The following is a 16877-nucleotide window of genomic DNA, read 5'->3' on the forward strand; positions in this document are numbered from 1 at the left end:
GAGTAATCACCACAAGAAAAGCCAGGTGTTAAAGTCCAAAGTCCAAATTCTTTATTGCCTCCTTGCCTGGGGCCCGGCTAGCTTGAGGCCATTCAGATGGGCCTTGGTCTCAGTTTGGGGGAGCCAGCAGGATAGGCCAGCCACCACCAGGCTGATGAAGATGGAATGGATCTGTCTCTCCTTGGCTCCGAGAACTTGAGCTCCCGCCTGCAGTCCTCTTGTCTTCTCTGGCTCTGACCATGGCTGAGTTTGTCTCAGCTTTATATGCTTTATTTTAATTACATCAGGTATGAATCTTGAAGAACTATATTAAGTACTAAGTAAGTACATGTACTGAACTAGAGAACTATTAATCCCCAAGCTAAACTAGATAACCATTGTCTTTTCAATTCTACTGACTTAACACTTTGTAAGAATCTTTGTTTTAAAGTACAGTGTTCTGGCCCATAACAGATTATGCTCTCATTACTTAGGTGATTCTTATGTGTAATTTTAACTCCTTTGCCTTCCAGAATATCATAATTAAAGCACTTTGATCTTTAATACATATCATATACATATAAATTTTATGTATTCCTGACTGTGGCTTTACACTATTTGAATTGTTTCATTCTAGTACTTGAATAATTTTCTACTTGGTCTGAGAGCTCTGGAATTTGATGATACTATTCCTAGGAGTTTTCATTTTGGGATCTCTTTTAGGAAGTCATTGGTGAATTCTTTCAGTTTCTATTTTGCTTTTTCATTCTGGAAAATTAGGGCAGATTTCCTGAATAATTTCTTGATATGTAATCTTTTTTTTTTCCTTTCATTTTTGTTTATTTATTTCTTTTAAAAATACATTGCTTTATGAATCGGATTGAGAGAAAATCAGAACAAAAGGGAAAAATCATAACAAATGAAAAAAAAAGAGAAAAGAGAAATGAACTTAGAATTTGTTGATTTACATTTACATTTACATTTAGATCATATCCTAAATGCCATTTTCTATTCAATGTCTATTGGATTGCTTTGGATCAGTGAACTACTGAGAAGACCCAAGTCTTCCATAGTTGATCATCACACATTCTTGCTGCTTTTGTGTACAATGTATTATAAACTGAGCTGTTATAGCTGTTTTCATGATTCTTTTGTATCATTTTTATTTCTTTTCCCAAATATTTTGGTATAGAGCGCTGGAACTTTGAAAAAGTGTATTTGAAGCTAAGAAGCGGTGCCATTAAGGCTAATTACCTATTCAAGGTGTGATAATGGTTCTATAAACATATAGTCATGTGAGGGCTCTCCTCAGCATTGACACTTGCTGAATGTTTTGTGATGAGGTAATCAGAGGCAAGAATTGGGGGGCTGAGAGAAAGGATCAGAGCCTCTCTGACACAGCACACTGAAGAGAGAGGATTTCAGAGTCCAGGATTCCTCTTTGGCAAGCCACAAGGCAACTTGCCTGCCTCCTTCACTTCCCCTCCTGAAGACCAAAGACTTTGATCCTAAGATCCTTCAGAGAACTAGCCTGGACATTATATTTATGTCTCTGTTATTTGAATTTTTAAAAATCAGAACTTCTTTTTGGGCTTGACACCAGTTCTTATTTGTCTTTGATGTTTAATATGCAGCTATTTTATTTTGACATTGTTGTTCTTTTTCTGAGCTTCTATTTTGATCTTACCTGTCACAATAGTAGCATTCTATGATCAGATTTTTTTTCTTTTTTTTCCCCAGATTATTTGGTAAATTTTAATTTCATGTTAAAATTGGGCTCTTCTCCTGTGGTAGAGAAGGCACTGTCCCAAACTTCAGGTTTTTTATACTGCTGTTTTCAGAACTAACTCTGGGAATTTGTAAATTTTCAATTCTCTTAAGGTTTTATGATCTAATAAGAGGTATGTTCACTACTCTTCTAGTGCATGAGCTGCTTTTTGAGTAATCACATTCATTATTTTCAGTCCTGGACTGCTGACTGGTATCACTGGTCCCATAGGGGACTACACACTTTAATATACCAATGTCCCTACTCATCCTGGCACTGTGAATACAGTCTGTCAATGCAACAGAGTCCTGCTCCCAATGCCTGAAAAATGTCCCATATAATCTCCTTAGTTTTCTGTACCCTTACCATTGTGTAGGTCAAGAGATCTGAGAGTTGATGATGCTGATGCTGATGCTGATTTAGTTGCCCTCAAAGCCTGCACTGGCTTGCTGCTGGCTAGTCTAGCTGCTTCTTTTGGACTGCACTCTACTTTCTCCTCTGTGAGAGAGACATTTCTTCTTGATATTCTAAGTTGTCTTAGACTAGAAAGTTGCTTCACTCCATCCTTTTGTTGGGTTGAAACAATGTTAACAGCTAGAGATAAGTTTTTTAAAAATTATCTATATGAAACAACTTAAGCAAGAGCATCAAGAAAGAATTTTACAACCTCTTCATGGAAAAATAAAAACAATAACAACAGACCTAGGAAATAGATTTGTGAAAGGAAAAAAGAAGCATATAATAAGGTTAGATGTTATAATTACTAATTTACATCTTAATCCTTAATCATGAAAAACGGATACCCTTTTTATTATTATAGTTTTTTATTGACAGAACATATGCATGGGTAATTTTTCAACATTGACCCTTGCAATCACTTCTGCTCCAACTTTTCCCTTCCTTCCCTCCACTCCCTCCAAGGGATACCCCTTTTGAGAATCCAAGTGTCTTATTGTGTATAAACTTTAGGTAAAATGTATTTTTTCAAGTTTTGTCTCTAAAAAGAGATTAATGAGTTATTTGTAATAAAATGATTTGTATAGATGAATTAATATTAGTCAAACTATCATATTGAAGAAAGCATAGTGACTCTTAAATACTTGCTTGATTCTCCAATCTAAACTCTCTTTTAGATTATATGAGAGTCTTAAGTTGTACAACAGTGTTGTATTCTTTAGAATGTTACATATAAGGTGTGTATTTTTCTTAATGTAAGAATTAATGGGGATGATAATTGCTACACTTAGCGTATCTTTATTAGTTGAAAATTATTCCCTTGCTTTTAAATGGATTTTATAATTTGTGTCTAAAATTATCCCAAGATAGTAGATGGGGGAAAGAATTGTATCTTTTTACACAAAAAAGAATTGATGGGATATATTTCATCCATTAATAGTTTTGAATGAAACTCTTATTCATTTATTCTTATTTATATGAAGAAAAACTCCTTGGTTTCTCAGTGTTTGATGGTGAAGGATGTGCAAAGAGTACAGACTGTAAAATCAGTTTCAAATGTTTTATAAAGATCCACATATGATTAGTGATATACAAATTAAAACCATAATAACATTATACAAATGGACTTCCTATTGTGAAATCAAGTATTTTTTAAAATATTGCCAATTTTCAACTATCTTAGGAAACCAAAGGGAGAGAAAAGATTTACTACACTTTATGTTTACTTGCTTTTCTTTTGATTTACAGATTGCATTCTCACAACACAATACTATCATGGATCTTGTGCAATTCTTTGTCACCTTCTTCAGGTAAATTGCTTTTGCTGACTTTTGACTTGTTAAGCCTGCATTGTGATTTATGTTCTGTCAATATGTTATGTCATTTAGAAATTCTTTAACCTTAAAATATCATACTTTATACCTTGAAAAGATTTATTCACCTAAATGCACACCTCATCGAGCAGAGAAAATTTTAAACTCTAACATGCTTTATCTTATAGATCTTATAGTTCTATAAATATAATGAGGAATAAATTTTTTGTAGAAAAGAGTTTACAGAAATTTTGATTCTCTAGCCAAGGAAGTTTGTAGGTAACTCATTTATATGATCACAAACTCTATCTATTTCAAGTATTATGAGTAGCTATACCTAAGTTAATTCAAAGTAATTTATTTAAAATTTTATATAATTTCTACTGTTAGACTCTGTAGAAACAGAAATAAAATAGTTTCATATAATCTCTACACTCAAGAAGTTTATAATATAGAGATATTAAATTTGTTATTACATCAGAGATAAAAGAATTACAGAATTTGAGAGGTGAAAGGGATCTAAGGGGCCAATTTATGCAAGATGGATCTGCTCTATAACATACCTGAGAAGTGGCTATCCAGACTTTGAGTGGTTTTCAAATAAAAGGGAACAATTACTTCCTATTCATGCTTGGGACATTAGATTTTTAAACTTTTCCCCTTTCTTTCAACAACTTCCACCCCATTGCTCCTCATTTTTCTCTTGGATCAACAGGAAAAAATCAAGTGGTACTTAGATGTAGGTTAACAACTTTACTTGAAGACAACTTTTATGTTGCTCCTAAGTCCATCTTCTTTCATTCTCACAAAGTATGTTTAAGATCACAGACTTAGAGATTTAGGCATCCTTTCTTTCATTCTGCAAGGAAAAACAATGCATTGAATATCCACTCTCTCAAGTTTGGTGTAGTAAATAAAGAGTTCAAAGTCAGCAAGATTTGTGTTTATCTTTTGCTTTTTATATATACTGTCCAGGTGACCAAGATTCACAATGTCCCAGGCAACTTTCTAAGGATATAAATGAGATTAAAGACAATGATTTGCATCAGTAGAGGAAGTTCTTCTATGATGCTCTCTATATCAAGGAAATCAGAAGCTCAATTTAAGGGTGTGTCTGTGTGTGTGTATGTGTGCAAATGGATATGGATAGAGATAGCTTCTCAGACACTTAACACTTCCTAGCTGTGTGACCCTGGACAAGTTACTTAACCCCAATTGCCTCAGCAAAAAAAAAAAAAAAAAAAAAAGAATTGTGCATTTAACTCAGAAACCTCTAACTTCAGGTCAATAGTGTACCAGATAAATACTCAGTACTTGCCTTAAAATCTAGTAAAGTAAAAAGTGATGAAAAACAAACACAGATAATTATAATATAAAATAATAACTCCTTTATATAGAACTTTAAAGCTTGCAAAATGTTTTTCTCACAATAGTTGTTATTACTGAAGGTATTCGAACTCTGTTTTCTAAATTAGCAAATAGATACATTTATCCTAGAAGTCAAGGTGACAAGATTTTGCAAAGTTGGGAATTGAAATTAGGTTTTCTTATACTAAGTATTTTGTCATTCATTTCTGCCACATGAGATTCATTTGTGAGTGTTTTAATCATACTGTCTCCATTATATTCCTTTTCCCATGGTACATATGCTAGTAAGGAAAGCAATAATTAAGAGAACAAAATATCATTACATTAAAGTAGTACAAAATTTTAATTACATTTCAAATTTTTCTTCTAAAAAGATTCAATTGCAGAAATGATCCAAAACACATTGGACATTTGGTATCTTTGCAATTTTGAATAGAAATGAACCTTTTAAAGCTACTAGCTGGGTTACAATATATTTGTGGATGCTAATGGAAGTTACAATTGAATGAATATTCCTAATGTATAAAAGTAGAACTATGCTTTGCTGCAGAATGATGTTGGATTCAACAATTCTAAAAAGTTCAGATATCTTATAAAAATTCACAAAGCTGAATATATATGCAAATTACATAAATGTGTTTAAGCTTTTTACTTTGTGTTTTTAAAATGGTGAGCTTTTAAAAATTCAATAGCTATTTTATTAAGTAAAAGAAATTTCATGTTAATATGGACCTTGTCTTAGAAATGGTTCTGTTTATTTCAGTTGTCTTTAGATATAGAGTGAAGTAAAATGCTCTAATTGTTATACTGAACAAAATATATTTGATAGGTTTTTTGTTATTTAAATTTCTTCAAGAAATGAAATGTAAATTGTTTTTAAGATTGTTTTATTTTTCAGGATTAAAATGCATAGAGGTTGATGTTCTATATAACACCACTGAATTAGAAAGTTTTTAAAGCAGAAAAATATGGTGAAATTTAAAGTTAAATTAAAAATAACATTTTACATCCCCAAATTTATAGGAATAAAGTTTTACTCAAATATTTTAATAATAGATACTAGTATGAAGGTACTTGATAAGAGTGAAATATTAAGCAGTACCTTCATCTTCTAGTCCCTGGGCATTAAGATACACTTAATAGAGTCATCATTCTGTCAGGTCAATAATATACACTATCATCATTACTAGTACTGTTGTAAACTCTATTTTTATAAGTGGTAGAGATAAATATGAAAGCTTTCTAGCAAGCCATCATTACAAGAAGATCAGCCAAGAACAAAAACATTTCACTGGCAAAATTGTCCTAAACCACAGGGGTCCTAACATTTAACTTATTGACACCAATCTTCATTTGAAAAGTATCCATAAACACTCTTGCAAAAGATTACTCTAACTTGGAGTTGATCTACCTATATAACCTCTAATAAATCACTAACCTCAAGTATCAGTGTCCTAGGTTATAAAAGCATGAGACTGAAATAATATCTCTTATTTTCTATGACTTTACAAATGCTATAATTATTTGATATATCATGATAAATTTCAATCCAAGGAGCAGGCAATCTGAACTGAATTTTTAAGTATTTTTTCATTTTTAAATTTTTATTTTTAATTTATGTAATGAAACAAGAATTTCCAAAACATAATACAATTTTTTTTTTTTTTTTTTTTTGAGGCTGGGGTTAAGTGACTTTCCCAGGGTCACACAGGTAGGAAGTGCTAAGTGTCTGAGACCAGATTTGAACTCAGGTCCTCCTGAATCCAGGGCTGGTGCTCTATCCACTGTGCCACCTAGCTGCCCCCAATATAATACAATTTTTAAAAATCATTATACATGAAAATGCAAATGTGCTATGCACCACTTGCTTTTCCTTTCAAATATATAATAAAATTTCATGTAAATTTATTTTTTCTTCCTTTTCTCCTGCCCTAGAAAGGGTTATCTTTTCACAAATAGGTCTATGTGTGTAAAATTATTTTATATATATTTTATTTTATACATGTATATTTACGTATATTTCTTTTTATCGCTCCTTTTTCTGAACACAAAGAATATCTTCATTTATCTTATGTAGCTAAATTGGATATGTATAATACACAAAACAACTTATTCACTCAAAGTCATTCTTAAAACAATAATGCTGCTACTCTACATGCTGTTCTCTTGGTTCTGCTCATTTTGCTTTTCATTATTTCATGCAAGTCTTTTTATGTTTTCCTAAAATTTATTGAACTCATCATTTTTATAGTATGATGGTATTCCATCACAATCATTTACCTCTTGTTAATCCTTGTAATTTCTAGTGCTTTGCTACCCCAAATAGAACTGCTATTAAACATTTTAAAACATATTGGTTCTTTTCCTTTGGAAATAGATCATTTTTGAAAATAGATCAAGTAGTGGTATTACTGGGTCAGAGGACATAAGAAGTTTAATAACTCTTTGGGCATAATTCCAGATTGCTCTCCAAAATAGTCAAATAATTTTACAATTCCATCAACAATGAATTATTGTCCCCACAACCTTTCCATGATTCATCACTTTCCTCCTCTATCATTTTAACTAGGTTAGTAGGTGCAAAATGATATTTCAAAGTTGTTTTTAATCTGGGTTCCTCTAATCAATAATGATTTAGCGCATTTTATATGATCATATATTTTATGGATTTCTTCATTGGAGAACTGCCTGTTCATATTGTTTTACAATTTGTCAATTGGAAAATTACTTATATTATATTTTTGACAAAGCATTTTAATATATTTTAGATATGATCTGATAAACTGTATATAAAATTTCCCCCTACTTTTCTGCTCTCCATCTAATCTTGGCTATATTTATAAAAAAAACTTTTTAAGTTTAATGTAATACAAATTATCCATTTTATACTTAACTTTGCTGTCTGACTCTTGTTTATTCACAATTTGTTCACCAATTTATAACTCTGATATGTGGTATACGCCATATTTTTCAATTTCCTTATAAAGTCTCTCTTTATAGCTAGATTTTTATATTAGCAAATTGTGTGACAAATAAGTTCGTGCATCATTTCCACCATTTTGCTTTCCAGTTTTCACAATTATTTTATAAAATAATGAATTATTATCACCAAATCTTGTCTTTAAATTTGTCAAATATTATGCTTATCTGCTGCTGTAAATTATACTGCTACTCTATTCCTTTGACCTACCTTTCTGTTTCTTAGCCAGTACCAGATAGTTATGATCATTACTGCCTTATAATACATTTTGTAATTTGGTTCTGCCAAATCTTCTTCCTTTATAATATTTTCATTATTTCTTTTGATTTTATTGAGTTTGGGTTTTTGTTTTTATTTCAAATAATTTTTTATTATTTTCTCTATTTTAGTAAAATTTTTTTGGTAATTTAATTGTGGTGCCCTTAAATATATGAATTAGCTTGGGCAAAATTGTGGTTTTTATTATGTTGACCCTGACTATCCATGGACTATTAATATCTTTCTAATTATTTAAATCTTATTTTATTTGGATAAAAAGTTTCTTTTTTTCATAATATTGTTTATATGTAATTTCTAGTGCTTTGCTACCCCAAATAGAACTGCTATTAAACATTTTAAAATATATTGGTTCTTTTCCTTTGGAAATTATTTTGGTAGGTATTCCTAGGTAGTCATTTAAAATAACTTTAAATGGGATATTTTTTTTAAAATAATCTTTTCTTACAGAATTTTGCTTGTGATATATAAGAATACTTTCTATCATACTATTTTGCTAAAATTATTGTTTTAACTAGCTTTTAAAATCAGTCTTTGAGAATTTCCAAGAATATATAATCTTGAATGATAAATATTTTATCATTAAATTATTTTAAAATTAAATGCTCTTCTATTACTTCCAAACACACATAATAATAACTCTACCTAGGCTAACAGTAAATTATGTTTGGAAAATTTTTAGGTTCTTAATTGAATAAACTAATTTAGGTTGAAATTATCAATTGTTTCTGTAATTTGCTGTTTCACCTAATCATTCTTTAAGATGAGATTATTAATTTCCAATTCCTTTTTACCCCTAACTTCTTGTTGAATGTAGTTTTTATTGCATTGTGATCTGAGAAGAAAGCATTTACTATTTCTGCCTTCCTGCATTTAATTTTGAGATCTTTATGTCCCAATATATGGTCAATTTTTGCATAGGTTCCCTGAACTGCTGAGAAGAAAATATAATCCTTTCTATCGCCATTCAGTTTTCTCCAAAGATCTATCATACTAATTAATTCAATAAACAAATATATTTAGGTCATCTGCTTTGATTATTATAATAAAAATATGTCTAATTGCCATAGAAATGCATGTTAACTAGTGCTTTTAAAGTACTTGATACTTGAAAAAATATTTCATCCCAATTATCTGACGTATCATCCACTTTACTCCTTTTACTTTCACTAATAACATTCACTATGAAGTCTTTTAGTTCTATATCCCAAAGAAATCATAAAAGAGGGAAAAGAACCCACATGTATAAAAATATAGCAGCTCTTCTTGTGGTGGCAAAGAATTGGAAAATTCACATGAAAAAAATCACATTTATTTGTGCCCAACAATTGGATAATGACTGAATAAGTTATGGCATTCACATTTATGGTTAAAACTACTAATTCTGTATTTTCTGCCATTTTATCATCCTCCAATTATACTTTTCTTTTCCTTTCCCTCCTTACCTCTCTTCCTAGTATTAAATTTATGGGCACCACTTGCCTCACACAGCTCTCCCTCTTTAGAATTCCTCCAAACCCCCTTGAGTCCCTCCCCCTTTCTTATAACTTTCCCTTACTTTTTTCTGTATTCCCTTCTATTTAGCCTTCTCTTTTCCTTTTCTCTTTTCCTCTTCCACTTTTTTAATGAGGTGAGAGAAGTTTCTCTGTAGACCAAATATGTCTAATATTTTCTCTTTGAGCCAAATCTGATGAGAGGAAGATTCACACAATATTCCTCCCCCTCCTTTAATTCACTCAAATATAATAGGTTTCCTTTGCCTCTTTGTGGATGTAATTTTCCTCTTTTTATCTCCCCTTTTTCTGATACAATCCCCTTTCCACTTTTACTTCCATTTTTTATATTATAAAAGTAAAATCAAATTATACACATACTCTTTATATTTGACCATAAGAGAAATAGAGTTCTCAAGAGTTCTTTTTATCTTTTATGCTTCTCTTGAGTCCCATATTTGGAAGTGAAAATTTTTGTTTAGCTCTGGCTTTTTCATCAGGAATAAATGGAATTCATCATTTCATTGAATGTCCATCTTCCTTGAAAGAAAATGCTCACCATAGCTGGGTAGTTTATTCTTGGTTGTATTCCTAGTTCTTTTGTCTTATGGAATGTTATATTCCATACTAAAAAGAGAGGGCTGCGCATCACAAGTGGGGTCCATAAGTTAAATACTGGGGAAGGGATTCAGGGGGGGAAAGGGAAAAAAGCAAAATAAGGGGATAATATGATGGCAGGAAATACAGAATTAGTTAAAATTACAGTTAAAATTAACTGTAAATGTGAGTGGGATGAACTCTCCCATTAAACGGGGGTGGATAGCAGACTGGATCAAAAGTCAGAACCCTACAATATGTTGTTTACAGGAAACACACTTAAAGCAGGGAGATACATACAGAGTAAAAATAAAAGGTTGGAGTAGAATCTATTATGCTTCAGGTAAAGCCAAAAAAGCAGGGGTAGCCATTGTCATCTCAGATCAAGCAAAAACAGAAATTGATCTAATTAAAAGAGATAAGGAAGGAAACTATATCCTGCTAAAAGGTAGCATAGACAATGAAGCCATATCAATACTAAACATATATGAACCAAGTTGTATAGCATCTAAATTCTTAAAGGAGAAGTTAAGAGAGTTGCAAGAAGAAATAGCAAAACTATAATACTGGGATATCTCAACCTTGCACTCTCAGAATTAGATAAATCAAACAACAAAATAAATAAGAAAGAAGTCAAAGAGGTAAATAGAGCATTAGAAAAATTAAGTATGATAGATCTTTGGAGAAAACTGAATGGAGACAGAAAGGAGTATACTTTCTTCTCAGCAGTTCATGGAACCTATACAAAAATTGACCATATATTAGGACATAAAGATCTCAAAATTCATTGAAGGAAGGCAGAAATAGCAAATGCATTGTTTTCAGATCATGATGCAATAAATTCTACATTCAACAAAAAGCTAGGGGTAAATAGACCAAAAAGTAATTGGAAACTAAATAATCTCATCTTAAAGAATGATTGGGGGGCAGCCAGGTGGCACAGTGGCTAGAGCACCAGCCCTGAAGTCAGGAGGACCCAAGTTCAAATCTGGTCTCAGACACTTAACACTTCCTGACTATGTGACCCTGGGCAAGTCACTTAACCCCAATTGCCTATTAAAAAGAAAAAAAAAAGAAAAAAGAATGATTGGGTGAAACAGCAAATCATAGCCACAATTAATAATTTCACCCAAGAGAATGACAACAATGAGACAACATACCAAAATTTGTGGGATGCAGCCAAACTAGTAATAAGGGGAAATTTTATATCTTTAGAGGCTTACTTGAATAAAATAGAGAAAGAGGAGATCAATGAATTGGGCCTGCAACTTCAAAAGCTAGAAAAAGACCAAATTAAAACCCTTGATAAAATACTAAATTTGAAATTCTAAAATTAAAAGGATAAATTAATAAAATTGAAAGTAAAATAAAAATACTCAATAAATAAAACTAAGAGTTGGTTTTATGAAAAAAAAACAACAGTAAAATAGATAAACCTTTGGTAAATCTGATTAGAAAAAGGAAAGAGGAAAATCAAATTGTTAGTGTTAAAAATGGAAAGGGAGAAATTATCACCAATGAAGAGGAAATTGGAGCAATAATTAGGAGTTATTTGCTCAACTTTATGGCAATAAATTTGATAACCTAAGGGAAATGGATGACTACCTCCAAAAATATAGGTTCCCAGATTAACAGAGAAGGACGTAAATTGCTTAAATAGTCCCATTTCAGAAGAAGAAATAGAACAAGCTATTAATCAACTCCCTAAGAAAAAATACCCAGGATCAGTTGGATTTACATGTGAATTCTACCAAACATTTAAAGAACAATTAGCCCCAATGTTATATAAATCATTTGAAAAAATAGGGAATGAAGGAGTCCTACCAAATTCCTTTCATGACACAGACATGTTAGTAATACCTAAATCAGGTAGGTTGAAAACAGAGACAGAAAATTATAGACCAATCTCCCTCATCAACATTGATGCTAAAATCTTTTTTTTTTTTTTTTAATTTTTTTTATTATATATATATATATATATATATTTTATAATATTATCCCTTGTATTCATTTTTCCAAATTACCCCCCCTCCCTTATTCCCTCCCCCCGACGACAGGCAATACCATACATTTTACATGTGTTACAATATAGTCTAAGTACAATACATGTGTGTGAATATCATTTTCTTGTTGCACAATAAACATTAGAATCCGAAGGTACATGCAACCTGGGCAGACAGATATTAGTGCTAACAATTTACATTCCCCTCCCAGTGTTTCTTCTCTGGGTGTATCTACCTCTGTCCATCATTGATCAACTGGAAGTGAGTTGGATCTTCTTTATGTTGAAGATTTCCACTTCCATCAGAATACATCCTCATACAGTATCGTTGTTGAAGTATACAGTGATCTTCTGGTTCTGCTCATTTCACTCAGCATCAGTTGATTTAAGTCTCTCCAACCCTCTCTGTATTCCTCCTGCTGGTCATTTCTTACTGAGCAATAATATTCCATAACTTTCATATACCACAATTTACCCAACCATTCTCCAACTGATGGACATCCATTCATCTTCCAGTTTCTAGCTACAACAAAAAGAGCTGCCACAAACATTTTGGCACATATATGTCTCTTTCCGTTCTTTAGTATTTCTTTGGGATATAATCCCAGTAGTAGCGCTGCTGGGTCAAAGGGTATGCACAGTTTGATAACTTTTTGGGCATAATTCCAGATTGCTCTCCAGAATGACTGGATTCTTTCACAACTCCACCAGCAATGTATTAGTGTCCCAATTTCCCCACATCCCCTCCAACATTTGTCATTATTTGTTCCTGTCATCTTAGCCAATCTGACAGGTGTGTAGTGGTATCTCAGAGTGGTCTTAATTTGCATTTCTCTGATCAGTAGTGATTTGGAACACTCTTTCATGTGAGTGGATATAGTTTCAATTTCTTCCTCTGAGAATTGTCTGTTCATATCCTTTGACCATTTATCAATTGGAGAATGGTTTGGTTTCTTATAAATTATGGTCAGTTCTCTATATATTTTGGAAATGAGACCTTTGTCAGAACCTTTGTTTTTAAAAATATTTTCCCAATTTGTTACTTCCCTTCTAATCTTGTTTGCATTAGTATTATTTGTACAGAAACTTTTTAGTTTGATGTAATCAAAATCTTCTATTTTGTGATCAATAATGATCTCTAGTTCTCCTCTGGTCATAAATTCCTTCCTCCTCCACAAGTCTGAGAGGTAGATTATCCTCTGTTCCTCTAATCTATTTATTATCTCCCTCTTTATGCCTAAATCATGGACCCATTTTGATCTTATCTTGGTATATGGTGTTAAGTGTGGATCCATATCTAATTTCTGCCATACTAATTTCCAGTTTTCCCAACAGTTTTTTCCGAATAATGAATTTTTATCCCTAATGTTGGAATCTTTGGGTTTGTCAAAGATTAGATTGCTATAGATGTACCCTTTTTTGTCCTTTGTATCTAATCTGTTCCACTGATCTACCGGTCTATTTTGTAGCCAATACCAAATGGTTTTGGTGACTGCTGCTATATAATATAGCTTTAGATCAGGTACACTTAGACCACCTTCCTCTGAGTTTTTTTTTCATTAGTTCCCTTGCAATTCTTGACCTTTTATTCTTCCATATGAATTTTGTTGTTATTTTTTCTAGGTCATTAAAATAGTTTCTTGGGAGTCTGATTGGTATAGCACTAAATAAATAGATTAGTTTGGGGAGTATTGTCATCTTTATTATATTCGCTCGGCCTATCCAAGAGCACTGAATGTCTTTCCAATTATTTAAATCTGATTTTATTTTTGTGGCAAGTGTTTTGTAATTTTTCTCATATAATTCCTGACTTTTCTTTGGTAGATGGATTCCCAAATATTTTATACTATCAACATTTGTTTGGAATGGAATTTCTCTTTGTATCTCTTGCTGTTGCATTTTGTTAGTGATATATAAAAATGCCGAGGATTTATGTGGATTTATTTTGTATCCTGCCACTTTGCTGAAATTTTGAATTATTTCTAGTAGCTTTTTAGCAGAGTCTTTGGGGTTCTCTAAGTATACCATCATGTCATCTGCAAAAAGTGATAGTTTAATTTCCTCATTTCCTACTCTAATTCCTTGAATCTCTTTCTCGGCTCTTATTGCCGAGGCTAGCGTTTCTAGTACTATATTGAATAGTAATGGTGATAGTGGGCAACCTTGTTTCACTCCTGATCTTACTGGGAAAGGTTGCAGTTTATTTCTATTGCATATTATGCTTACTGACGGTCTTAAATATATACTCCTGATTATTCTAAGGAATAATCCATTTATTCCTATACTCTCAAGAGTTTTTAGTAGGAATGGATGTTGGATTTTGTCAAATGCTTTTTCTGCATCTATTGAGATGATCATATGGTTCTTATTAATTTGATTATTAATATGGTCAATTATATTAATAGTTTTCCTAATATTAAACCAGCCCTGCATTCCTGGAATAAATCCTACTTGATCATAGTGTATTATCTTGGAGATGATTTTCTGAAGTCTTTTTGCTAATATCTTATTTAAGATTTTAGCATCAATATTCATTAAGGAGATTGGTCTATAATTTTCTTTCTCAGTTTTCGATCTACCAGGTTTAGGTATCAGTACCATGTCTGTGTCATAAAAGGAATTTGGTAGGACTCCTTCATCCCCTATTTTTTCAAATAATTTATATAACAATGGGGCTAATTGTTCTTTAAATGTTTGGTAGAATTCACATGTGAATCCATCTGGCCCTGGGGATTTTTTCCTGGGGAGTTGATTAATAGCTTGTTCTATTTCTTTTTCTGAAATGGGACTATTTAAGCAATTTATCTCCTCCTCTGTTAATCTAGGGAGCCTATATTTTTGGAGGAAGTCATCCATTTCACTTAAGTTATCAAATTTATTGGCATAAAGTTGGGCAAAATAACTCCTTATTATTTCTCTAATTTCCTCTTCATTGGTGGAAAGATCCCCCTTTTCATTTGTAAGACTATCAATTTGATTTTCCTCTTTCTTTTTTTTGATCAAATTTACCAAAGGTTTATCTATTTTATTGGCTTTTTCATAAAACCAACTCTTGGTTTTATTTATTAATTCAATAGTTTTTTTACTTTCAATTTTATTGATTTCTCCTTTTAATTTTTGTATTTCGAGTTTAATTTTTGGTTGGGGGTTTATAATTTGGTCTTTTTCTAGCCTTTTAAGTTGTAAGCCCAATTCGTTAATCTTCTCTTTCTCAATTTTCTTCAAATAAGCCTCTAAAGATATAAAATTTCCCCTTATTACCGCTTTAGCTGCATCCCAAAGATTTTGATATGATGTCTCATCATTATCATTATCTTGGGTGAAATTGTTAATTGTTTCTATAATTTGCTCTTTCACCCAGTCATTCTTTAAGATGAGATTATTCAGTTTCCAATTACTTTTTGGTCTATTTACCCCTAACTTTTTACTGAATGTAGCTTTTATTGCATTGTGATCTGAGAAGAAGGCATTTATTATTTCTGCCTTCCTACATTTAATTTTGAGATCTTTATGTCCTAGTATATGGTCAATTTTTGTATAGGATCCATGAACTGCTGAGAAGAAAGTATATTCCTTCCTATTGCCATTCAGTTTTCTCCAAAGGTCTATCATACCTAGTTTTTCTAATGTTCTATTTACTTTTTAAATTTCTTTCTTGTTTGTTTTGTGGTTTGATTTGTCTAAATCTGAGAGTGCAAGGTTGAGATCTCCCACTATTATAGTTTTACTGTCTATTTCTTCTTGCAGTTCTCTTAACTTTTCCTTTAGAAAGTTAGATGCTATACCACTTGGTGCATATATGTTTAGTATTGATATGGCTTCATTATTTATGCTACCTTTCAGCAGGATATAGTTTCCTTCCTTATCTTTTTTAACGAGATCTACTTCTGCTTTTGCTTGATCTGAGATAAGGATAGCTACCCCTGCTTTTTTGGCTTTACCTGAAGCATAATAGGCTCTGTTCCAACCTTTTACCTTTACTCTGTATGTATCTCCCTGCTTTAAGTGTGTTTCCTGTAGGCAACATATTGTAGGGTTCTGCTTTTTGATCCAATCTACTATCCGTCTCCGTTTGATGGGATCGTTCATCCCATTTACATTTACAGTTAAAATTACTAATTCTGTATTTCCTGCCATCGTATTATCCCCAGATTATGCTTTTTCCCTTGACCCCCCTGATCCCCCTCCCCGATATTTAATTTACAGACCCCCCTTGTGACGCGCAACCCTCCCTCTTTTTTTTTTTTTTTTTTTTTTTAGGATCCCTCCCCCCTCCCTCCAAGTCCCTTCACTTATTCCCCTTTTCCTTTTCCCTTTTCCTCTCCCCCCTTTTAATGAGGTGAGAGAAAATTCTCTGAAAAACAAATATGTTAATTATTTACTCTTTGAGCCTCTTCTGATGAGAGTAAGATTCACACAATGATTCTCCCCCTCACTAAGTTCCCTCAGATATGGTGTATTTTCTATGTCTCTTCCTGGGATGTAGTTTCCCTCTTTTTATCACTCCTTCCCCTTTTTCTGAACCGACCTCCTTCCCTTTACTACACCCCCCTTTTTTTCTTTTATATCAGTAAAATCAAATTATCCTTGAGTATTTTTTATATACCCACAACAGAGTTACAGTTCTCAAGGGTTCTGTGTACCT

General features: G+C 32.1%; 1 protein-coding gene across 4 annotated transcripts in view; it reads left to right on the top strand.

Annotated features, from left to right (window-relative positions):
* Positions 1-16877, top strand: part of ATRNL1 (attractin like 1) — a 1155405-nt gene that overhangs the window by 571721 nt on the left and 566807 nt on the right. For all 4 annotated transcript variants that reach the window (XM_074295693.1, XM_074295689.1, XM_074295690.1 and 1 more), the window contains one exon: positions 3452-3513. In XM_074295693.1, coding sequence (XP_074151794.1) covers positions 3452-3513 — 62 coding nt within the window. The remainder of the gene's footprint in view (positions 1-3451; positions 3514-16877) is intronic.

Source organism: Sminthopsis crassicaudata, chromosome 2 (genome assembly GCF_048593235.1).
Source record: "Sminthopsis crassicaudata isolate SCR6 chromosome 2, ASM4859323v1, whole genome shotgun sequence".
In the NCBI taxonomy this organism is placed as follows: domain Eukaryota; kingdom Metazoa; phylum Chordata; class Mammalia; order Dasyuromorphia; family Dasyuridae; genus Sminthopsis; species Sminthopsis crassicaudata.